General features: G+C 29.4%; 1 protein-coding gene across 1 annotated transcript in view; it reads left to right on the top strand.

Annotated features, from left to right (window-relative positions):
• deltaCOP (coatomer subunit delta) overlaps nucleotides 1–26016 on the top strand; it is a 38587-nt gene that overhangs the window by 6653 nt on the left and 5918 nt on the right. Inside the window, exons 2-8 of the mRNA XM_075356223.1 lie at nucleotides 7741–7780; nucleotides 9883–10106; nucleotides 15270–15449; nucleotides 16129–16334; nucleotides 19208–19372; nucleotides 21143–21308; nucleotides 25153–25300. Coding sequence (XP_075212338.1) covers nucleotides 7741–7780; nucleotides 9883–10106; nucleotides 15270–15449; nucleotides 16129–16334; nucleotides 19208–19372; nucleotides 21143–21308; nucleotides 25153–25300 — 1129 coding nt within the window. The remainder of the gene's footprint in view (nucleotides 1–7740; nucleotides 7781–9882; nucleotides 10107–15269; nucleotides 15450–16128; nucleotides 16335–19207; nucleotides 19373–21142; nucleotides 21309–25152; nucleotides 25301–26016) is intronic.

Raw genomic sequence — 26016 nt, 5'->3', positions numbered from 1 at the left:
ACTTTTATAAAGTTTCATAATAAGTCTATGAAAATCATTGTCAGCATACTGATATGTTTTGCAGATGAATGGTTTATCCTAGAATATATATAATTAAAGTGCAGAAGATTTGAAAATGAGATGTATTTTTGTAAAATTTGTTCCGTGTTTATTGGTAGAAGGGAAGTACCAATTGTTTGAATTTTTCTCTCTATTTTAAATAACAGGTTCAAAATGCCTAATAAAGTTGTGAACAGAGATGAAACTTGGTGCATTGTTTACAGTCTGCTAGCAAAAAATCATTAAGTCAGTTGAAAACATAGTTTATCAAAACTCACTTGGTGCAGTGTTAAAACCGCATGCGTGCGCGCGTGTGTGTACATTTGTAACAGTTTCAAATACCATTTTAAGTTTCAGTGTATAATAAAGGTGCTAAGTAATACAATTTTATATAAATTTTAAGAGTTTACATGCTACGCAGTAAAATGTCAAAAAAGTAAGTAACTGTTTTTTAAAACGCATACCACCCATGTAAGATTAAATTACAATACACTCTTGAAAACAACATTTTTATTTGAAAATTGGGTTAGTATGCATTTCTGAATTAATTTCTTGTACTGATTAAGGAAACATTTTGTAATTTTTATTATGTATAGAGCACATTACTTTTAGTTGATTCATAAAAAGAATTGACCAAAAGTAAAAGCTTGTTAATGCAATTACTTCAGAAATGGAACTGAACAAAATTTTTCCTTTGAAGTTTAGCATTACAAATTACAGAAAAATTGTAATCCTGATAAACTTTTTTTTTTTAAATAGGCAAAGGTTTTGAGAAACAGACCAGGTGGGTAAAATTTTTGCCTTCAAAAAGTGATTCTGCATTGTATTCTCAATTTCATTCAACAGTTCAACTTTTTGTGTTGCTGTCAAATGCTATTACACTATATGAGAACTGGCCCTTTATCCTGATGAGGATACAAAACTGGCTTGTGTCATGGCAATAGTATGTAAATAGTGTTATAAATTGGTACAGTCATTTTAACTGCTTGTGTGTGTTATTTATTTATTGTCTCATAATTCCAACTATAAGCTAACGCTCAATTACACTTGCCTTACTTGTTTTTGGGTTGTAGGTAAATTTTATAATATATGAGAAATAACAAATCTGACCAGGATTTGAACCCAGAACCTTTCAGTTGAAAGGCAAAAGCACTACCACTCCTAGTGGATGGTTATGTCATGCTCATTTCAAGACTATTATTTTAAAAGACCTATTCTTTGCTGTGTAAAATAAATTACATTGTTACACTATTCAGTTGGATTGATGATTTTTAAATTATATACACTACTTGTATATATCATTAAACATAAGTAAAATTATTTCATAATAATATCATTAAATGTTATTTGTAATGAAACAAGTTTAAAACAAATAATACAGTGATAAAGTTTATTCAGTTCAGTAAATTATAATTAAATTAGTGGAGACTGAATAATTTGAAAGACATTCACTATAAAAAAATAAAAATTAGGCTATTGCTGTATGACGATATATTATAAGTGATGTCAGATTTGTATATTAATTGTAGTTCTTGACACAGCAGCTGGCGTGTTAATTAGCTTTGTTTTTGTACTAATTTATACAGCAACAAAACAATTTGTAAACATATGTAAACTGATTATTTAATCTAAAAATTATTTCAAAGATCAATTGTCTATTGTAACAATTTTTGTTAGTGTATTTTATTACTATATAGTTGTTATAAATTAATCCTAATTTTTCTGTTATAAATTTTTTACACATTCGTGTAGTAAATGGTGAGAGTAGTCAATCATTTCTCTTCTGTTGATTTTTTTACTAATAAACTGGAGATGTGAAAAATGCTATAAATGATATAACATACAAACAGAAAAATTATACATTCTTAGGAGAAAAGAAAATGATAAATAATATTATATATTTAGTTATAACACAAAACATAACATTAAAAATATTTATTTATTTTAGTTGTGATTATAATTATAAAGAATCAGTGTAATAAAAACATGAAAATAAATAGAAACAAAATTATGAAGTTATAGATTAAAAGATAAATATTTATAATTTATTATTCTGTTTATAGCCATTTTCCATTGTATTGTGCCAGTCTACACACGTGTGTGTTTTACTCCCAGCACGATTTCCTTTCAGCTGTCCACTTAAAGTCCACTTTCAGTGTCCACAGCACACTGCCTGTACTAACACCTCTCGTGGGAATGCGCCAGATGAGGCCTAATTGTTGAAGAATGCAATGCACTCCCCTCACTGTAGGGAGTCACTTGTGCTGACAATGACCTAAATTGTAAGGTATAGGAAAGGAGGATGGTTGGGGAAATAATGGTGGGAAACTCATCTCAATATATTGCCTCGACCAGGTTCAAATTCTTAGCCATAGGCACTCTTTCTTCTTTAGCCCGCCTTTCCGTATTCCCCACTGTAAATAATTTATTGGCTGTAACCTAAAATGAACTGTGGCACTGTAAAGGACAACACAGGAGAAAGTGCAGGCCTCTTCTCTCTTCCATCTGGCAGCGTCTTCTACTGTATTTGTCCTCTTCAAACAGTCTTCCTATTCTTGAAATAAGAAAAGGATATTAGGTGGCTTCCAATTTGTATAGCAAATTATTTGTGTTCGCGAAATGGTAGCGATCACTGTATATTGTTTATTAAGAGAAGTAACAATAAAAGTAATCTATTTCTTCTTGACACAAGCATCTAGGAAGTATTTGGGGGACCGCAAGGCCGAAAAAAGAGTCCTCAGTTCTATTGCTGTAACTGATTGCAGCACCTGTAACAGACCTGAAATGAAATAAAAGGATAATGCCTCAATACTGAGGGAGGAGATAAATAGATGTAACCCCGCAAACTTATAGCGCGAAAGGAAGGCGGACTCAGTGTGTTATCAGAAAAATTTTTTGTGGCCATGGTGAACTCTGAGGACCATCTGCAAAACTTACCTCAAGGTATTCTTGCACATCGTCTGAAAACTCACCTTAATTATTGAAATCTTACCGTGTTTTTCTCATGTATTCTCATGCCCACCAAAAGTAAATTTTTTGGGACTGTGGTGAACTCTGGGATTAATGGGACAGCTCACCCATGTCCCCACAGTGGATCCTAGCCTAATCTTTTATACAGTAGTGTAGTTTAAATGCATCCATTATGTAAAAAAAACAATCTATGGAGATTTTAATAAATTGATCTCCATGAGATACATGGTAATCGTGGATGTTACTGTATCTGATGTTTTATTTTGCTGAAAATTAATACTGTTTGGACAGTTTCACCTTATTTTTTATCAATTTGTCTATTCTTCATTTCGCATAATGAAACTTATTTAAATCAAAAATATATTTTTCTTAAATTATCTTTTAGTTTTAAAGATTAAAGAATTAAATTATCTTTTAATTTAGTCAAAATTTTAAAGGTTTTTTTAATGTATCATCCAGATAAAGATATTGACTACTATAATGTTTGAAGAATTTATGTTTCATACAGATGTGTTATCATCCCTCCCTCTAAATAAAAATCACTTGATTCAATTTCAAGTAAAAAACTTCTGATAAACTCCTTTATACACAAATTATAATTAATGTTTGTTAGAAACCACAGCTGACTACAATAATATTCATATTTCATAGTAGTAACTAACAGCATAGATAAGAACAATTGCTGCATCAGGGTTGCCACCTTGGAGAATCTATTTGATTCTGACAGTATTGAATATTATATCATCTACTATTCATTTAATTGTTAGCTTTGTAAATACTGGTAATATTGTAACTAATGAAATTACCAAAATTGCAAATTATGAAGTATATTATTATTTAAACTCCCAAGTTCTTTGACTTTCCATTTTGAAAATCATTGTAAGTACAGCTGGGATCGATCTGGTTTTGATTATCGTTTCAGATTCTTGTGCAAGAGTAATAAATAATTCCTTGTAAGTCTTCATCAATTTATTTAAAATCCATATCTGATTCAATGTCATCAACATTTAATACAAAGGTCATTCTGTCGAACTTTCACACAACAGTTTTTATGTTCCATTAGAGGGGTGATTATTTCTTTATTCTGCTTGGCACCATAGCATTTCACTAACGACTAGATATTTTCAGTTGAATTCATTTATGATGATGATTGGGTAGTAATCATAAAATTTAATTAACTGAAAATTCTTATGTTTACTGATGATTTTGATTTTGTTTAATTTTTTTTGTGTATTATGTTGTATTATTATGTCATATAACTCTGGTCTCAACATGGTTGTTAGATGATAACTTCTGTTTTGTTAACCAGTTCTACTTTTCAGTGTTCATTGAATTTGAATTTTTAACTAAGATTTGAAAGGAATTGTGATGCAGAATGTTGGCTAGTATAGCATTGAAGTTACACAATAATGATAATGTACAATATATATGTATATTGATAATGTACAATAATTAATAATGAAAATTAAAAAAAAAAAGCTTTATTTATAATTTTAAAAAAGAAAGAAAAAGACGACAATAATAACAATAAATATTAACTGTAAATGTGATTTAGAATATTTACCGTTTCATGAAAGTATTACCAAATCATATAACTAATAATTATTTTATCAATGGAATTTTTTTTATAATACTGAAAATTAACAGAACAAAAGTATTTCAAAACTCAATGAGAAATTTACCAAAGAAAAGGAATTTTTTTTCTACCAAACCCTGCTGACCATTCTTACTGCTATTGAATTTATTGCTCGTAAAAATAATTACAAATAAATCTGATGTGGACACTACATGATTTCCTTGTATGCCTATTAAATTAGATATACACATTTTTTGATGCACTTCATTTAAACTTATTTCATTTGAAAGTGATCCTCCAATTCTTTAATAAAATGGACAGTTACACAATTGCTGAAATATTAGTTTACGTTGATGTCAATATTTATACAATTATTAATTCAACAATCTTACATGAAATATTGGATAGAGTAAAGTCCCTTTATTGTTCCTATTACTAGATCAGTATTATTTGTATCTTTGTGAGTTGCTGATCAACAAAAGTTTCAGATTTCTGGTATGTCATATAAATAAAATTTAATAATAATTAAACTATTCCGTTAGTGAACTCTTGTGTACTGGTTACAAATGTTAATTTCGACCTTATGGTGTAAAATATTCAGTTTTTTATTATTGGATTATTTGGTGAATAATCAAAAATGAAAAAAAAAATAAAAACATTCATATAGGAAAAAGAAAGATAATATGAAGAAATATATTTCAAAAACATGACAAGAAGATGAATATGAAGAGGAAGAAAATGTTAAGAACAAGGGAAGAATAAAAAAAATAAGAGAAGATGATAAATATTAAAAGGAAGAAAATGTTAAGACAAGAAAAGAATAAAAAGATTAAGAGAGGATGATGAATATAGAGAGAAAATTTGAAAACTAGAGAACGTGTACACAAATTAAGATCAGAAGAATTATATCAAACCAAAGAGCGATTAAATAATTGGCAATGAAAAACAAATAAACGAAATGATGATCAACTCTGACTTAGGGAGAATCCTGTCCGACCATATCAGAGGAGTAATGTACTAAAAGATAAAAATTTTTTGCAATTTATTAAAGATCAGGCATGTGTGCCTCAGTGTATATGTTCTTGTGAGGGTCTATTTTTCAGCCGCACTGTAGTTAACTTTAATGTTGATAAAATTAAACAGAAATTAAACTACAAAATCCAAAAATAATATGATTCTAAATTATGATTTTCAGTTAATATTAAATAAAAAGATGTTTTATCAAATCTATTACATACACACATATGTAATAATAATGCCCATTAAATTACTTACACATATTTTTAAAAATACATAAAATTTTATTTTGCTAATTTCTGTTATTTTTCATATTTTTTTTTATTGTTATTGAATAATTATTTGTTGTAAAAATTGTTTATTGTCACAGGTTAATAATTAATAATAAATCAATGTATTAAAATTAAAATAAAAAAAAAGTTAAAAAAAGAAAGGAGATGAAGTCCGATTCGAATCAATGTGCCTTCCTTTGTAATCCAAATATTTCTTGATTAGTTAAAATTTTATTAAAAATAAAATATGATGAAATAAAATAAATGATGTTTAAGTGCTGGATAGTTTGAATTAATTCTAAAAATTCTTTTTGTTATTTATTACTGCTAAAATAAAATGTTTCCTTTTATGTTATTTTTTATTGTAAGTTTTAACTCTAGAACCAGTGAAAATAAGTACCCCTTTTGATACGTCGTTGAAGAGCTCTCAATGAGGGCTTATTACTGCAGTTAAGAAAAAGTCAAAAATCCTAATTTTTTTTGATTTTGGGCTTTTTGGACACTGGTTCAGTCGATTGCAATCAAAAGGGGAGGTACACAACTAGATGATATAACAGTTTTAAATCCAAAATGTCAACATCCTATGGTTAATTTCAAATGCATATTTCTGTTGAAATCTGAAAACTGAAATTTTTCATGGTCACAATACTTCCTTCACTTCGTACAAAGAAGTAAAAATGAAATTTGGAAAGTTATTATTTCACTAGCATCTATATTAAACTGTTGCATATAGAAAATTCTGGCTGTAGAATATGTTAGTATTTTGAACTTGTACATTCAATAAATTTAAGTGATGCAAAATGTAAAACATTTTTCTTTGTAGAACTGTATAGGAAATTCACAGATCAGAAAGGTTGGAACAAAATGTTTAAAGGAGCAGTGAGTGTTATGTGGTTTATCATTTTGTCCAAAATCAGAATTATTTACCTAATTTTATTATTTTACTTCACTTCTATTTTTGTGAGAAAATTGGTTTCCAACTAGTGATATATTTTTTGTTTAATGTTAGAATGGATACTAGTTAATTATTCTACACTTAGTGTTAATCTTTTACTAGTTAACGTAACTACTTAATAAATTTGTACAGGAACCTGTCTTTGCACTCTATCATATCATAACTTTATTTCTCATAAATCTGTTTTTTGCCTCTAATTTTATTACAACTTCTATCATTGTTGATCACATTCTTGATATCTTGATGACTGCAACATAAAGAAAATAAGTGACTGTTTTTTAAGAAACACAAGTTAAGTCAGAAGTGAAACTTGTTATTAAATATAAAAGAGAATCTACAAATAAATTCTACAAATTAATATTATTTCTGCAGTTGCTTGTGTTAAGTGATAAAATCCTTTACATATCCAGGATTACACCTTATTAGGTATTCTGTAATTGTTGTGTTTGAAAAAATTAAGAAATCTATTTATCTTAATGGAAAATTAGCGAATTTTTATTAAAGATGTATAAATTAATAAAAACAGTTAACAGTAATATGAAGAAATCTCAATGTGAAAACCATGTGATACATTATTCGCACATTAGTTCATTGATAAAAAAATTGTAAAACTTATAAGAACTTCAAAATTTAAGTAGTTTAAAACCAATGGTTCTCCATATTTCTCACATAAAACTACATAGAAAATCTAATAAATCTGTGTCAGTTCCTTGTTGAATTTTTTTTTCTAGTTATTTAATTCTGTTTTTCCTTTAGTGATGTTTAAGTGCTGGATCGTTTGAGTTAATTCTAAAAAGTCTTTTTGTTATTTATTACTGCTAAAATAAAATGTTTCCTTTTATGTTATTTTTTATTGTAAGTTTTAGTATTATGTAAGTAAGGCATTAATAAGATTTTTGTTTTGATTCCAGGTTTTAATTGCAGCTGCTGTCTGCACTAAAGCAGGCAAAAGTAAGTGCTAAATAATTTACGTTATAATTTTTTTTTAAGATTTGATTATTATTAACTTCCAATTATTATATTTGCCAGAACTATTACATTTGTAATATGATCTAGCACTTAATCCAGTGTCTAACATCTTTAAAATAATAGTAAAGTATCAATTATATTATATTAAAATTGAAATGTTTTGAATTGATAATTGTTTTTCTAACACATTTGGCCATTTTCATTTATGCTGTGCCCAAAACCAAATGATTGTGGTTTGGATGTAACAGAATAATTATTTGTTATAAGTGTTAATTTTGAGTTAAAATGATGTGCATACCCTCTATGAGGATAACAATAACAAATAAATGATAATATCCTTTTTTACAGATTTTTCAAAGAAATGTACGGAATTACTTTTGGTAACATGATGGGAATAGGGGGTGAAAATAAATTTTCTTTATGCTCAATTTAAGGTTGAAAAAATTCAATACAAGTTGGAACACTGAAGTTTCTTTATCTGTGGTATCTATTGTGATGAGAGTTAAACATGATATATTTTTCCAAGCACTGAATATTTTTTTTTAACTTTTTTATTGTGGTGCATTTTTGCCATGTAATTATTTTTTATGTACCAAAGAATTTTTTTTTTTGTAAAATTTTAAGTTAGAAGATACTTTTTCATAAGGAATCAAAATATGAGGTGTGTTAATAAAGTAATGAGACTGTTTCAGAAAAACATTTTATTTACAATCCAGTTATACATGGACTTTCACCTTCAAAATAGTTCCCTTGGGAAGCCATGCAACACTTCAAACGGTTTTCCCACTCGTCGTAGCAGTATTGAAACTCAGAAACTGGAATATCCTTCAGATGGTCGGTTACATTTTTTTTAATGTTTTCTACTGTTTCAAAATTTGGTCTTTTTCGTTTCCTAAAAAGACCCAATTTTTTTGGGTCTTTTAGGAACTACAGGAATGTTTTTCTTTGCCAAAAACTCATTAATTGAGAGTGCAATGTGATAAGGTGCATTGTCATATGCAGCATTCAGTTGCCTTTGATCGCAGGTCTCATGCGGGCACTCTTTTCCACACTCTTTCAAGAATTTCTCAGTAAACATTGATTTACAGTCTGTCCTGTAGGCAAAAACTCCTTATGGACAATGTCATTACTATCAAAGAAAGATTAGCATGGTTTTGGTTTGCTCATCTTTGCTTTTTTAGGACATGGTAAGTTTGAAGTGTATCACTCCTTGCTCTGGCGTTTTGTTTCTATGTTGTAGTCAAATATCCAAGATTCATCACCGTTAATAACATTTTTTTAGAAAATCAGGATCAGTTTCAATTTGCTATAGAAGATCGCGGCACACTTCCACCCTGTTGTTTTTCTGTTCAGCAATGAGGTTTTTTGGGACCAATTTTGCACAAACCTTTTTCATGTCCAATTCGTTTGTCAGAATTTGATGGACTGTAGTATGGTTCAAATTTAATTGTTCTGCAATCATTCTGACATTTAATCGCTAGTCGTTCCACTGATTTGCTCAACATTGTAGTCACTTTTTGACATTAACAGTCTTTCAGAGTGTGGGTCGTCCACAACTGATTTCCGGTCATCTGAAAATTCTTTAAACCACGTAAAAACTTGGGCTCATGACAGAGCATGATCTTCGTATGCCCTTTTCAATTTTGAAAAAGTTTCAGTAGCATTCTCACAGAGTTTAACGCAAAACTTGATTGCACAGCATTGCTCATAATTAGTATCACTCATTTTTATATGCACAACAAAAACTTGTTTCACAAAAAGTTTGTTTACGTTTCACATGGCAACAATAGACTAAAAATATTAATATTTAATATAAATCAGCTGTTTACTAGTAACTTTACAGTGTTGCCACTTTGGCTGCCAAAAACTACTAGTCTCATTACTTTATTTACAGACCTTGTATAACAACAAAAGTCAGTCTTCTTGTGCAGAACTGCGCAAGAATTTTGTTAGATATTAATAATCACAACTATTCTTTCAGATGTGATTTAATGTAAAAATCTGGCAAAATATGTCTTATTTAACAAAATTTACCTGTAGTTAGTATTATATATCTGTTAATTTATAAAATCTTATTTTTGCAGCAATAGTTTCTCGTCAGTTTGTAGAAATGACCAAAGCACGAATAGAAGGTCTCCTTGCTGCATTTCCAAAGTTAATGTCAACAGGCAAACAGCACACATTTGTTGAAACAGAATCTGTTCGTTATGTTTATCAACCGTTAGAAAAGTTGTACATGCTTCTTATCACAACTAAAGCTTCAAATATCTTGGAAGATTTAGAGACACTTAGACTTTTCTCTCGAGTGGTCAGTATTAGTTTTAGATTGTAGTTTTCATAACTCATTATTTATTTTAATATTATTGAATGTTATGTTATAACAGAGGTTTTTTTTAGTGGATATGGCTATAAATTTGTTAAGATTACTGTGAATGAACAAGGATAAGCCAATAGTTAAAATTGTTTATTACTGTGGAACTGTAAAGGTTCTCATCATGCCTAATTATTCAAAAAGTAAGATTTCATTTATACTCCAGGCTTTAACACATTCATTGTGGATTTAGTTATGAAACTATGTTAAGAAAAATTTGAATTATGAAAATCCTTTCAGAATAATCTCAGTGACATTGTTTCTTTCCTTTCATTTTTCAGGATTTATCATGTAAATCTGGCAATTTTTTTCTCATAACAGATTCTTTACTAATATTTTATTTAAATAATCTTTTAAGCATATATTTATTTTTAAAGTTCATGTTTTGAATATTATATCTGACATTCTGACAGAATTATTATAATTTTAATCAATTATTATTAAAAAAAAAAAAAAATAGAAGAATTATTTTTGTTTCCTGTGATTATATTATCTGAATGAGTTTTAACTTGAAGAAATGTAACTTGTTTATAGCTAATACTGTAATCCTAATTATTTGATAAATCCTATTTTGATAAAAGAAGTTAATTCAGAGGAAATAAAGAACATTACCCTCATTTGTATGCAGACATTAATGACAAAGTACACGGAAAATATGTTGTTCTTAATAGCCTTAATGTAACATGAAATACAAAACTTAAAAGCTATAAAAAAAATATAATCTAACAATAATTTTTGTGTAGAAGAAAAAAATATTGTTTATAAAAAAAGTTCACAAATTGACTTTTAAATTAAAAAAATATTTCTGATATTTTTTTGACTTACATACAAGTTCTACATATTCACTACTTTTAAACACATTTTATATTAAGAAACAAGTTTTTTTATGGCCTTCACAAAAGGTCTGCCCTTCTAAGATTTTGAAGTACACCCAATTGCATTTTATCACTTTCCTTCAACTGTTAAAGACTAAGAAAATTCATAAGATGTAATAGGATGCAGTGGCCACTTGGCGGGAGGTCAAAGCTGTAAGTATGTTGTTTGTGTGATGACAGTTTCTCAATTCACCACTCCAGTTTGCCATTTCTATGTATACATTTCCAGTTTTGAAAGTTTTGCCTAGAAATTTCTTGGAAAAAATGTTAATTATTAAACATCAGTTTTCTCAAACTTTTGCATTCAGTTTTTCAACAAGGTCGTCATCAATTTGATCTCTTTATCATAAATATTTGCATGGCATTTTTTATATTAATGCTGCTACTATTTTTTATTTCCTGCAGTCTTTACTGTAAACCAGACAAAAAAAATTAGTAGTAGTAAAAAAAAATGTACTTTCCATGATAAAAATTGAAATTAGGAAGCTAAAATTAATTCTGTAGTCTTGTATATAATATACAAAGTGACACAAAAAACAGGAACTTTTAATATGTGTACTGGCAGTCATGTACAATTGGCAGTATTGCTTTATGCAGAGGCTACCTTGTTACTCAGTCATCATGGTGCAGTGGAATGGTCAACAGCATGCTTTTGCCATAAAAATATTTTACAAAACTAATGATAAATTAGAAGTTGCATAGAGGGAGTTCTAGCAGCATTACAGTTTAGGGTATGTTCCATCAAAAAATGTGGATTAAAAACTTTGAAGAGACTGGACCAGCTCTGAAAAAGAAACTGACAGAAGTGTTTGTACAATATCAAGGCTGTACACATTTCAGTTGTATAGAGCCCACAGTGTTCAATTGGTATGTAGCTGTGATCAGTTTGTCTTGAGATAATATTTGCCCCAAATTCTTCATTTTGACCTAAAATTTCATCTAGAAATTTGCAAATCTCTGGATAAAATCTGTAAATTTTATTGAAAAGTTACTGATCAAATTTACAGATTTTGTCAGAACTGAAGGAGAATGATCATAACTTCCGCTTTAATTACTGTAAAAAATTATGGCAAACATTAACAAGGACAACAGATTTCTGAACAAGCTGTGGATATGAGGTGAGGCACATTTCCATCTTGCAGGTTACATGAGCAAGTAGAACTATTGTTACGGGACAGATAGCAATGCCAGTGAAGTTTATAAATGTCCTTTACACAGCAGCAAGATAACAATATGTTATGCAATTTTGTTACATGGGGACGTCAGATCATACATTTTCAAAAATGAGGAGCGATCACATTGTCACTTTGGATCAGTATGTTCACATGCTGCAATCTCTTTTTACACCTGCATTGAATAATTTTCGACACAAGCGTAAAGCCTGATTTCAACAGGATGGTGCAATATTAGCAATCGCTGCAATCTATGGCAGCTGTGTGAGAATTATTTAGTAACCATGTCATCTCAAGATTTGGTAACATTCTTTAGTCTCCAAGATAATGTATTTGACAGTTGTGATTTTTTTGTGGGGATACCTTAAGAGTGTAGTCTGTAAGAGTTTGCTAAAGACTGGGTGAATTGCAAAAGACAAAATTGGTGGCATCCCACCTGAGATGTTGCAGCGAGCAGTAGGGATCCTCAACAGCAGATTGTCAGAGGTAATACTTAGAGGAGGATGCCATCTATATAATACATAATTTTTAAAAACTTATTGTGATTGCAGAAAATTTTGGTTTTCAAATTTTAACTGAAATATCCATTTTGCTTAGTTTCGGCGTGATGTATGTACGTATCTAGTATAATTCAAAAACGATTAGCCGTAGGATGTTGAAATTTTGGATTTAGGACTGTTGTAGCATCCAGTTTGCCCCTCCCCTTTTGATTGCAGTCTACTAGACCAAATGTATCCAAAAAAAACACATCGGTTCGAATCTGACTTCATCTCCTTTTTTTATTTAAATATGTTGATTTATTAATAATTATTAACCTCTGGTTGTAAAAACGTTTTTACAATAAACAATAATTCAATAATAATAATAATAATAAACTATGAAACAATATCAAAAGGTATTAATGAAATAAAATTTGATGTACTTTTCATTAAAAATAAATGTGTATATGTAATTTAATAGGCGTACCAGGAAGTCATGTGGTGTCCATATCAGATTTTTTAATTCTAATGGTTAGGTTTCTGTCAAATTTTTCTTATGAATTTTCAAAAGTTCCAATTTTTTTATGTCACTTTGTGTACTTAAAAAATATATAAAAATAATACTATATATTATATGTAGTATATGCAGTGAAGTTTATATAAGTTTTTTTTAAAAACGTTTACATGATTGTTAAAAAAATATATGATTGTATAAAAAAATATATAAAATTTTATATATCAGGTGATTCAAAATGGACTTTACAGCTTTAAAGCATGTAAAAATTTATTTAGATAACTTACAGATTCGGTTGAGGTCTCATTTCATAGCAAAACACATAAAGTTTTAACTCGCATAATTGATTAGTACCGAATTCAGCCATCAGTGTTGGATACACTTTACTTATAGAGAACATGCTCACTATATGTTTTGGTTTCACGATTTACAGTCAGAAACTGCATTCCTTGTAATTTTTGTAGAGAGTACAATGGGGAGCCAGCCATTAGGCATACTGTTATCATTGGCACCAAACCTTAATTGCAAAAAAATTGCAATTAACAGGACAAGGATGTTTAACATAACAGGTTGTTCTGTGTTAAACATCCAAAATCACCAGGAAACCCACATTTCCCTGAACCTGCTGTGGAACAACTCTGAGAAAGCTTTGCACATAGTCCAAAGAAATCTACTCAGCATGTGTCACTTGAGACTGGCATTCCACAAACAACTGTTATGTAAACAATTACACTTAAAGTCATACAAGCTGTGGTTCAACACATTATAGTTGATGGCAAAGTTGCTTAGCTTCAGTTTTTGGGGAAATGAATACAATTGCAGACGACAGATTTTTGACAATGTAATTTTTAGTGATGAGTCAGCATTTCACATCAGTGGCAAGGCTAATACCCATAACTGTCGAATATTTTGGTAGTGAAAAACCCATATGAAACTTTGTAGCACATTCCCTATTGATAGCTCTAAGGTCAATGTTTTTTGTGCCCTAAGCAAACAAAGACCCATTCTTCTTTCAGGAGGCAACAATAAATTTTATCATTTGTTTGGACATGCTTCAAAATTTTCTAATTCCTCAGTTATACAATGATGACCAAAATGGACATCATTACCATCAGCAAGATGGCACACCACCTGACTACCGCCTAGAAGTCTGAGATTTTCTTGATACTCAATTCCCAGGACAGTAGATTGGTCATGAAGGTTCAATTGCATGACCACCCTGCTGCCCAGATTTGACTCTGCTAAATGTTTTCTTGTGGGATTTCATTAAACATTGGGTTTATGTACTACCTTTGCCTGCTGATCTTGTTGAGTTAAGACTTTGAATTAATGTCGCAGCTGCAGAGATAACACTACACTCAACTTGCTGGCTACAGTCTGGAATGAAATCAACTTCAGGGTGGGATGTATGTTACATTACAAATGGAAGCCATATCTAACTAAAGTGAATGTTAGGTTTTGTGTTTACACAAACACATTTAGGAATGTGTTTTTCTGTGAAATGAGACCGCAACTGAATCTATAAGTTATCTCAATAAATTTTTAAATGCTTTTAAAGTTATGAAGACTTTTTTGAATCACCTGGTATACACTTATGGGGATAAGTAACTTATAAGAACGTAACTAATAATAAATAAAATAATAGATAAATAATAATATAATAAATAAAATGTTATTTATTTTTAAAATTTTATTTATTATTTATAAATAAATAAAATATAAGAATATATATCATATTTATACTTAAGGACAATGGTTATGAGAATAGAATTTTAATTATATTTATGTAAAAATCCCTGCATGCATTGAAGTAATAAATGTACAAATAAAACAACATAAATTCAATAAATCAAGGCATGACTCATAAGAAATCATTTGACATCTAATTTGTTAAAATTTCTTAATTTCTAAATAAGTGGAGTCTAGTCTGAATAATGCAAAATCTGGATGGAATTTTTTTGTGTTGCCAAAATATTTCATTTCTGTTCACAGACATAGCAAATTTATTTTAATGTTACTGGTACAGACGCATATTTTCACTAAGAAACATTGTTTTACAGATCCCTGAATATTGTCGAAGCATGGATGAATCTGAAATAGCAGTAAATGCATTCAATTTAATATTTGCCTTTGATGAAATTGTTGCTCTTGGATATCGAGAAAGTGTAAACTTAGCCCAGATAAGAACATTTGTAGAGATGGATTCACATGAAGAAAAAGTATATCAAGCTGTACGTCAGGTATGTTTCAATTTTTGCTTTATGATTTAAAGCAGAAATATTTATGCTTAAATTTCAGCATGTAATTTCATTACATAGTAAATGATATATTATATATTTATTGAAATGTTATCTTGCTCCAATTTAATTTTCGTTTGCCTTAAATCATTGATCCATGTAAATAAAATTCCTTGGAATGGTTCCTTGGATACCATTGAGATTGTTTTTTCTGTCAGGTAAATCACTTCAGACTTGTGATGTTAAAGTTGAAGTGATCCATTATATATTTTACCAGTTCAATTTTTGACTCGGTCATAAACCTCATCTTGTTAGTGGAGTATCCACTTGATGCCATTGATTTGTTAACTAGAGCAAGAAAAATTTAGGAATGATGCTTTTAAATTAAAATTGAAAATAATTTTGTTTTATGAATTTGATCATCTACATTGTTGTATTAACCTAATGAGTGTAATTTCTCAACATTTTATTTATCCTTGACTTTCATTTATAAAAAGTATTAAGTAAAAAATAAAATTATTTTATTAATGTGATCATTTAAAGTTGACACTTCCTTTACGATTATTTTATGAATAAAACAGCATGACTTTTAAACACAGTGTGGCACTTTGTAAAAAATATGAAACACTGGAAAAGTGGAGCTCCTGAAACAAATCCAATTTATTGCTTATTTTATTTACAGACACAAGAGCGTGAAGCTAAGAACAAAATGCGTGAAAAAGCAAAAGAGCTTCAGAGAGCACGTATGGAAGCCAACAAAAAGGGTTATGTTAAAGGAGGAGTTTTGGGCGGTCAAAGTGGAGGTTTTGGCAGTTCATCTCTTTATACTACACCTGCTGTTATTAGTGATTCTGCTCCAGATTCTAAACCGTTGTATTCTCCTATTTCGTAAGTAGTACTTATAATTTTTTTAACTAGCTGAATTTTTTAGTATTCTGTCAGTTATCAGTTGCTGTCAATTACTTTGAATGGAATCCTTAGTTAAAGATAGAAATCATCAAAGCTGTTTGTATAATGTGTAAGTAAGCATTGTATAAACTAAATTCTAATTTCGTATAAATAAGCTCTGATTTTTTTTTTTGTCTTGTAATTTGACTGGTTTGATGCAGCTCTCCAAGATTCCCTATCTAGTGCTAGTTGTTTCATTTCCGTATACCCCCTACATCATACATCCCTAACAATAAGTTTTACATATTCTAAATGTTGCCTGCCTGCACAATGTTTTCCTTTTACATGTCCCTCCAATATTAAAGCGACTATTCCAGGATGCCTTAATATGTGGCCTATAACAGTCTGTCTCTTCTTTCCAAATGCTTCTTTCTTCAATTTGCCGCAACACCTCTTCATTTGTCACTTTATCCACCCATCTGATTTTTAACATTCTCCTATAGCACCACATTTCAAAAGCTTCTAATATTTTCTTCTCAGGTACTCTGATTGTCCAAGTTTCACTTCCATATAAAGCTACACTCCAAACATATACTTTCAAAAATGTTTTCCTGACATTTAAATTAATTTTTCATGTAAACAAATTATATTTCTGACTGCAGGCTCTTTTCGCTTGTGCATTTCAGCATTTCATATCACTCCTACTTTGTCCATCTTTAGTAATTCTACTTCCCAAATAAAGTTCTTCTACCTCCATAATCTTTTCTCTTCCTCTTTTTACATTCAGTGGTCCATCTTCATTATTTCTATTACATTTCATTACTTTCATTTTGTTCTTGTTTATTTTCATGTGTTAGTTCTTGCGTAGGACTTCATTCGTGCCATTCATTGTTTCTTCTAAATCATTTTTACTCTCAGCTAGGATTACTATATCATCAGCAAATCATACCATCTTTATCGTCTCACCTTGTACTATACTCCGGATATAAATTGTTCTTTAACATCATTAACTTTTAAAAATATTTTTAAAAGAAAATTTTGTTAAAAAAAAATCAGTTGTCAGGAATTGTTTTAGCTTGAACATCTGTGTCATGTATGGTATAGTACAGATAGCTTATATTATACTATTTACCAATATTCTACTTATTTTGAACTGTCATCAGTTTAACATGGACTGAAAGTGTTACGTTTAATTGCAGTTATAAAAAGTACCCAGTGAAGAGTAAAATATCTACTCTCTTGTTTACTTGAAAACATATTGGACTTATTGTTTTGCATTTTGTTTAACAGATGTGCAAACATAGAGTAGATGTGACATTATTTCCCTATATCATATATCCGATTATTTTTATATTTTTACTTGGAAAATATAACTGCAGAAAAGTATTTCCAATATTCTTTGCTTTCAATAGGACTGCCCATTGTACAGCAATAAATTTCTGTTAACTTAGATTTATATTAAAAAAATCTTCTTAATTTTATTTGTACATTTTTTATTTCTGTATCATTATTTTTGTATTACTTCTTAAATTTGGTAGTATTATGTTGTACTTGTGTTGTTAATGTTTATGATATTTATTTGATTGTCTGGTTTAATAATGTTAATTATCATTAACTTTTTATTAGTAATGTAAATGTAATTTACATTAATTTACTAATTTATTAGTAATTAGTAATGTAAATTATAACATTATGGATTAGATTTTCAGTGGTTTTTTCAAGCAGATAAATCTTCTTTTAATGATTTTGTGAACGATAGGTATAAAAAAATACCTATCGTTCAAGACTTGAAAAAAGTCATTGACTTTTTCTTAACTGCAGTCCTCATTGAGAGCTTTTTAAACAATAAGTGTTACTTATTTTCATTGGTTCCAGAGTTATAGTCTGATGAAATTTTAATTAATGAAATATTTGGATCAAGGGGAAGGCACATCAGTTCAAATCAGACTTCATCTCCTTTTTTTAACTTTTTTTTTTAATTTAAATATACTGATTTATTAATAATTATTAACCTATGATTGTAAAAAAACATTTTACGATAAATAATAATTCAATAATAATAAGATAAAATATGAAAGATTATTAGAAGTTTTTAATGAAATAAAATTTTATGTACTTTTCATTTCAAAAAAATGTGTAAATATTTATATATGTTTCTTCATTTATGTATATGTATGTGTATTTGACTTTTATAGTATATTTATATTTAAGTTCCAGTATAATATAATTTTACTGCAGTTTTAGTTATTAGAAAGAATATATTAAATGCCTCAGAATTATATTTGAGAATAATATAATATGATTTTTTCCTATAATTACTTTCTTTTATTGAATATCATCTTTACATTACCATAATTATCATGATATTGTCATCGTAAAGGCACTAAAATCACTCTTAACCATTTAGTTTGAGTTATTAGTATAAAAAGTAAATATTTTATTATGCCTATGTAGCATTATTTTTAAAAATTAGTCCAGCTAGAAATAGTATTTCAGAACTAAAATGACAATAAACTTGCCATCATGCTGACTGAGCAGTTAGTACTAATATTAAAAATCTTGTAATTGTACTGCATCCATTGTTGATGGGAAGCTAAAATTTTGGCTATTGTTGAGAATAGAATGAAGATTTTACTATAATGATTTTCAGTATATAATGAGTATATTTTAGAAGAATGGAAGAATGTAGAATTTGTTGTCTACTTAAAGGTAAATTAACCAAGATATTATTTTGCTCTGCTGAAATTACCAGTACCAGTACCAGTACTTTAAAGAAACTTATATACTTTAGTTATATGCTTTAAAAGTATTCTTTGTTTTTTATTGAGATAAGTTGCCGTAACATCATTTTATAATTGATAAATTTTTTTCAGTAAGCCAACAGCATCAACAAAAGCGATGAAATTAGGAAGTAAATCCAGAGATGTGGAATCATTTGTAGATCAGTTAAAATCAGAAGGTGAAAATGTTACATCAAGTAATAAATCTCTGCCTGTCAGTTCAAAAATTGCTCCACCTTCTCTTGCAAATGTAGATGAGTCAGTACTTTGTTATTTTATATTAATTTTTTTACTTATTATTTAGGATAAGCTCTAGTATTAGATCCTGCTGTGTGTGGTTTATAAGTTGTAAAAATTAAAATGTTTATTAAGAAAATGTATAAATGAAAGCACCAAACCATCAAACCTATAATAAATGATTAAGGAATAAACAGGAAAACAGATATCATAATATAGTATTGAAACCTGCCAGGTTAGTTTAGTGATTAAACTCATCATCACAAAGTCAGCTGATTTTCAAAGTCAAGAGTTTTTTCAAGTCCTTGTAAAGGCAGTTGCTTTTATATGAATTTGAATGCGACAGTGGGAAGCTGGTGTTCTTTGGTGGTTGGGTTTCAATTAACCAAACGTCTCAAGAGTGATCACTCACCCTAGTCTATTTTAGACCACATGTTTACCAGCACATTTAAACTTATATTGCAGCTAAGTCAGGCCTGGCAGGTCAGTAATGGTAATTGCATTTGCCTATATATACACATCCAGACCTGGCAGTACCTAGAAAACTGGTTGGAGAAATATATCTTAATATAATTATGAGAACAAAATATGTAAAAATTATTGACTTTTGCTGCTTCAAATGTTTGACAAGGAATCTTAATTGACTTCAAGGAGACTAAAAACATAATAACTTCAAAAAGAATAATCTGAATATGTTAAAAAATATATAACAACATAAGACAAAAGTACACTTAATCAGCGACGTGATATAATTCAGGAGACTTAAAACTGATAAATTAAATAATCAGTTTAACATTAATAGATTTTGAGATTCAGAAGAATTGAGTTCTTTGCAATTAAAGGCAGAAGCAGTGATTGATTATGTTGTCTTGTTCGTACATGATTGTACTCAAGATATAATCAATATTTACCGGGATTACACCTACAAAGAGAGAAACATACCTGTTTTAAATTCAGCCCATTAACTTAAAGTAGCATTGATGTGGCTTCAAGAAGTCACTACCAATGCTTCTGTCTATGCTTAAAACACTCCATATTATAAAAAATTATCCTTTGACTTGAATTTTATTTTAGGAAGGCGCAAAAAACTATAGTGGGCCAGACCCAGCATGTTGAGTGAATACAAAGCAACAATAATGTTCACAACTCATGGATACTGCTGAATTCTGTATATTTACACCTAATGTTTCCCCATAAATACTTTTGAACATTACAGTAGAACTAAAAGCAGCATAGTGTAACATTCTTATTCCTTGTAGATAAATTCATGAAACAATATTCCACCAATTTAAAGTATAAAACAATTGTGGAAAAGTCATCTTGGTCTCTCATTATCCCTTAGTGAAATTTTTTTACCCCTCATGAAGTACTTTTCAAAACAACTCGCCCGTTTCTTGCTTCTTTGTTCTATACATAATGAAGTAATTTTTATGTTTTTATTGTTAATTTCAGGACTTTGACTCAGAATTTGAGTTTGCTCTCAGATATCTCAAGTTTGAGATAAATTAAATCAAGTTTGTAATTTCAAAGAAACGGATGAAATTGTTAAATATCTGTTATTAAAAATATATGAATTACTTTTAAACAAGTTCTCTTTGTTCACAATTCTTCTCAAAAGTTTTTACTTGAACCATATAAATATTCATCATTCCTACTTGGTTGAAAAAAGAGTGTGAAAAATAATAGTAAAATAAATGAATCTATTTTAGTAACTTCATCATATTTGTAATTAAATGTGTTAAATAAATTACGGTGAATTATTTAATTAATAATTCTTTTTTTTAATATTAGTGTACATATGAGACAAGAAGAGAAATTAATGTTGCGTGTTGGACGAGATGGTGGCCTTCAGACATTTGAATTGCATGGCCTAATAACATTAAGAATTTCCGATGAAAAATGGGGTCGAATTAAAGTTGTACTGGAAAATAAAGATACCAGAGGAATCCAGTTACAGGTATGTGTTGTTTGCAGAATGTTTTTTGTTTCTATAGAGGGTATTTATATCACAAAAAAAAATGTTAGATGGTGATTATTGTTTAGAGAATTGTTTTAGATGAAAAATAGGGATCTTTTTTCGCCCTCTTATATTCATCTATACATAGAAAAATGTTTGGTATGTGTTAAAAGAACAGAAATTGAACGATGTGCTATCTTAGAGATCTAATTATGGAATCACAAAATGTTTTTAAAGAATAATTTGGTTTTTTTTTTAAACAAAAAGAAGCTTTTCATCAGAAACACACAAAATATATGAATACACATTTTTTTCTACCTTTTAAGCATTTTCTTTTCAATATGATAATAGGCTGTCATCAGATATAAATGATCACTGCATCCATAAGCATATTATATTTTACCTCAGCCTCTAATTTAAGTATCATTCCTTTGTTTATTAGTGACATTGATCATTTCGTTCACAAATTCAGAGCTGCTCTTAATGACATCTCTTTTATCCTTTCACTTCAAGACACAAACAGCCTCATCTGAAATTAAGGCTTTTACTTCACCTGTATATTATTTTTTAGAAACACAACTTAATGGGTTTTTCTTTCGGTTTGATCTTAAGATATCTGTGTAGTACTTTTTCCTCTCTAAATGCTCATGATCAGATCAACACTGTTGCAGTTGTTGTCCATGAAGAATGAGTGACCATCATTCATTCCCTTCATGTGCTTATGTACAACATTCTGTGTGGCCAGGACCATCAACCTTTATTAGAAGCCCTATTATTTATAACCCTAAAGATCAAACCAGAAGATTCTGTGAGCATATATGATTTTATTCCTTATCAATGTTGCTTATCTTTAATATAAATTTGGAAAAGTAATCTACCTCTACAAAATACCATTCACTCATCAGTGCATAAATTTTTTGTAAGGATAATTGTTTCATTTCATGTTTTATGGAAAAGGTCTAGTCTCTCTGTTAGTATTGGTACATATTTGTTGTTCAGCAAAACTGTAACTAATACAGTTTTTGAAAATGACGTATCATATAAAGTGTCAGTACTCCAGTAATCAGAAAAATTTATTAATTTAATTTTAATTTATTTGTGAAAAATTCCATTTACCTATGTAATTCTTGAACCATGTGAATTTTAAATGGATGAAAATGGAAATCCATGTGCAACATTTGAGATTTCTAGGTATGTCATTTGACCAACAACTAACATAGGTAACACATTTGAAGGGCTGAAGGTAAAATGTCTAAAAACGTTAGACATGCTGAGAGTTCTGTCTAATATCCGTTGGGGAGCCGATCTGGTATGCATGTTTCACTTCTACCAAGCCAAGCTCTGGTCTGTTCTCGCTTATACTACGGCTGCGTAGCTTATTCGTCTGCAAAGATTCTACTGCATTAAAGATGCTCAATATAGTCCAACATTTGTTTGTCCATCTTGCCACAGCTGCTTTTTGGTTAAGCCCTGTGGTAAGTCTGTTGGTGGACAGTGGTGAGCCGCCGCTCTTTATAATAGAAGTAAATGATATGCTCCTATGTAGCTTGCATTTGAGTACAACCAACTCACCCAACCTTTGATGTGGTATTCTCGAATCAGCATGTCTGTCAATACAGCCGAGATCTACTGCTCCACAGGCATCAGGCTCAATGCTTTTTCTCAGCTCTAAGTATACAATTACTCTTCTTCGCAACCTTCTCACGGTATTACTGCTTTCATCTTTGCCAGTACAACAAACAGAATAAAAATCCGATACTCTTACAAAACAAATTTTATAACATTAAAAATAGCATGACTGCTGATGTTATAATTTATACGAAAAGTTGTAGAAACATTAATTTTGTTGGTTGTGGCTTTGTTGTTGCAACAGAACATACATGTTTGGCCTTCCCAACATCACCATTATTTTCATTGCAGAGTTGTATGCCATTAATAAGGCCTTATGTATAATTAGCTCAAAATATTGGCATGCTCTTGTTTGCTCAGATTCTATGAGCTATCCTACAGGCAATTAATGATGTGTACTCTAAACACTGTTGTCTGTGAGATTCATTGTGTCATTTTGCAAATGAGTAGATGTAATACAACAGTGAGCTTCTACTGGATTCCCAGCCATATAGAAATTTCAGGCAATAAGCATGCAAACAGTGCAGCAAATAAGGCTTGTTTTCAGCCTCCTTTCACTAGTTGCATTGCTTCTAACAATCTTCCTGAAGAAGGCTGTTTATGATGTGTAGCAAAGTGAGTGGGATGCTACCATGTACAATAAACTTCAGCCAATTAAAAAAACTGTTTCACCGTGGAGCTCCTCATGCAGAAATAACCGTCAAGAGGAAATTGTTATCTGGCATTTGTGAACTAGGGCATACTAGATTCATTCATGGATAGATATCCATGAGTCATCAGATGATGACTCAAACAGATGCTCAAATTTGTGCTTGCTGTGACTGCCAACTGACAATGCATCATATTCTTGTGGATTGTATCTGTTATGCGGCATTGCATCGCAAGTTTAAATTAGGGGCTGACATGCAAACAATTGGGGATAGTGAAGTGTTATCATCTGTTTTACAATTTCTTACAGCTGCCCGTTTATATTTAAATATATAAATTACTGTAGTGTGTTCTAAATATTCATGCTATTTTTTTTTTTCAAGATTATGATATATCACATTATATGTGATATATCTTTTAACACACACTACAGACTTTTTACTTTGGAAGATGTATTCTTATGTGTTGGAGTTTTTAGTTTTTTAATTAATTTTTAACAACTATCCAGTTTTTGTAGAACAAATACCATACCTAAGTGATGATAACACGAAAGTGTTTTTCGCCCTGGGAAAAAGATCCTATCTGACATGCGTAGTGCTACAGAATGCTGTCTAGCAGAACTCTTATGGATTTTCCTAAGAGCCACTCTTATTCTCTAGAATGTTAGCAATTTGTGTACAGCCAGAATTTAATTCTTCAGTAATCCAGAAGAGTTGTTATTAACTTTTCTACCTGTATAAAATCGTTCGGTGTGTTGGGACTCTTCCTTTTCTTCTTATTTAAGGTGATGCCTAAACTTAACATTGTGTTAGTCATTGAATCCCATTTAAAAAAAAAAAAAGATTCAGCGGCAAATGCACAATGCTTACTTTAACATTTCATGACAACTGAAGGCTGTGGATTGCTGTATAAACCAATAATATAAACATTGTCTATCTACTGGTATTTGTAGTTGGTGAGAATTGTCTAATCTGTAAAAATAAATAATGTGAACATGATTTGTTTTAAAAAAAAAAAAGATTGTTTCTAGAAACAAATTTGATATATTAATTTATAAGTTTTATTTGTAAATAATTATTTCTTTGATGCTCATAAAATAAGTTACTTACTGTTAGTCACCTCTCACCTGATTTTTTTTGTAATGCAATACTTTGTTTTATTAATTTTTTTAGTCAAATATTTTTCTTAGAAGATATTTAAATTTTTAAAAACAATTATCACTTTAAAAAATATATATGATCGTCAGATAGTTCTGTCTTATAACTTTCTTTTCGTAAATATTCTGCAGTTATTGTTTTAGCATTAGAGCTCAACTTTTTTTCCTTTACATATTGAACAATTTTGATATTAGATGATCTTATTAGAAGTATGCTGCTGAAAAGTGGGTAGCAACATTTCCTAGATTTTTCAAAGAATTGTAAAATATTTTGTAAAAAGTAATTAATTATGAGATGCATTATTCAACTTTCAATAGATGTGAATAATAATGAAATTGATACTTTTTTTCAATAACATACGTAATAGTCTGTTTCATTTCTAATTTAAAATTATGTATTTACTGTTTCAGACACATCCTAACGTTGATAAAGAATTATTTAAAGCAAAATCACAGATTGGTCTAAAAAATCCATCTAAGCCTTTCCCATTAAACACAGATGTAGGTGTACTGAAATGGCGATTCCAGACCTACGATGACTCTTGTGTTCCATTTTCCAGTGAGTATTTTTATGACATATTTTAACAACTATTTTTTTCTATATTTCTAGTTTTTGTTTATCCTCACTTATAATTTGGTGAAACCAATCCATTGTTAACATAGTTTACCAGGTTACCATGATGTAATACCTACTTAATTATACTTTATTTCTGTGTGCATTTGATTTAATTTTGTTTTGTGTTCTACATTGAAACAATATATTTTTACTAAACAGGATTAAGAATCTGCGTTTATTTTTATTTTCAAAAAACGAAATTTTGTTTTAGATAATAATTATTACATTATAGTGACTAGTATTTTATTTAATAAAGATGATCCAGATTTAAAAAATTTAACAGAATGGCCTACAATCATTTGCCATACTATCCAGAAGTAAAGAGTTGAACTGTAAAAGTGTCCAAAAAAGCAGAACATGTTATCACCAGTTTCATTTCATATATTTTTATTAAAGATAATCAGAAAGTTAATAATCTTTCCCTCTAGAGCAGAAATTATTAAGCTTACTCTATAACAACCCTGAATTAATCATATTATTGTGATAAAAATAAAGAATACTAAATAAAGCAATAAAACTTATTGAACTAAAGGATACAGAAAAAATTTGACTTGAAGTGGTTAACTATAAAAATATAAGGGATTATGAAAAGAAAATATTAGCAGCTATGGCCTCAATATCAGTAATCATGATTAAACATAATTATCATATTTAAGTAT

The sequence above is a fragment of the Lycorma delicatula genome, chromosome 2 (genome assembly GCF_047948215.1).
Source record: "Lycorma delicatula isolate Av1 chromosome 2, ASM4794821v1, whole genome shotgun sequence".
In the NCBI taxonomy this organism is placed as follows: domain Eukaryota; kingdom Metazoa; phylum Arthropoda; class Insecta; order Hemiptera; family Fulgoridae; genus Lycorma; species Lycorma delicatula.
The sequence above is the reverse complement of the archived record's forward strand: the minus strand, read 5'-3'. Positions and strand labels throughout refer to the sequence as shown.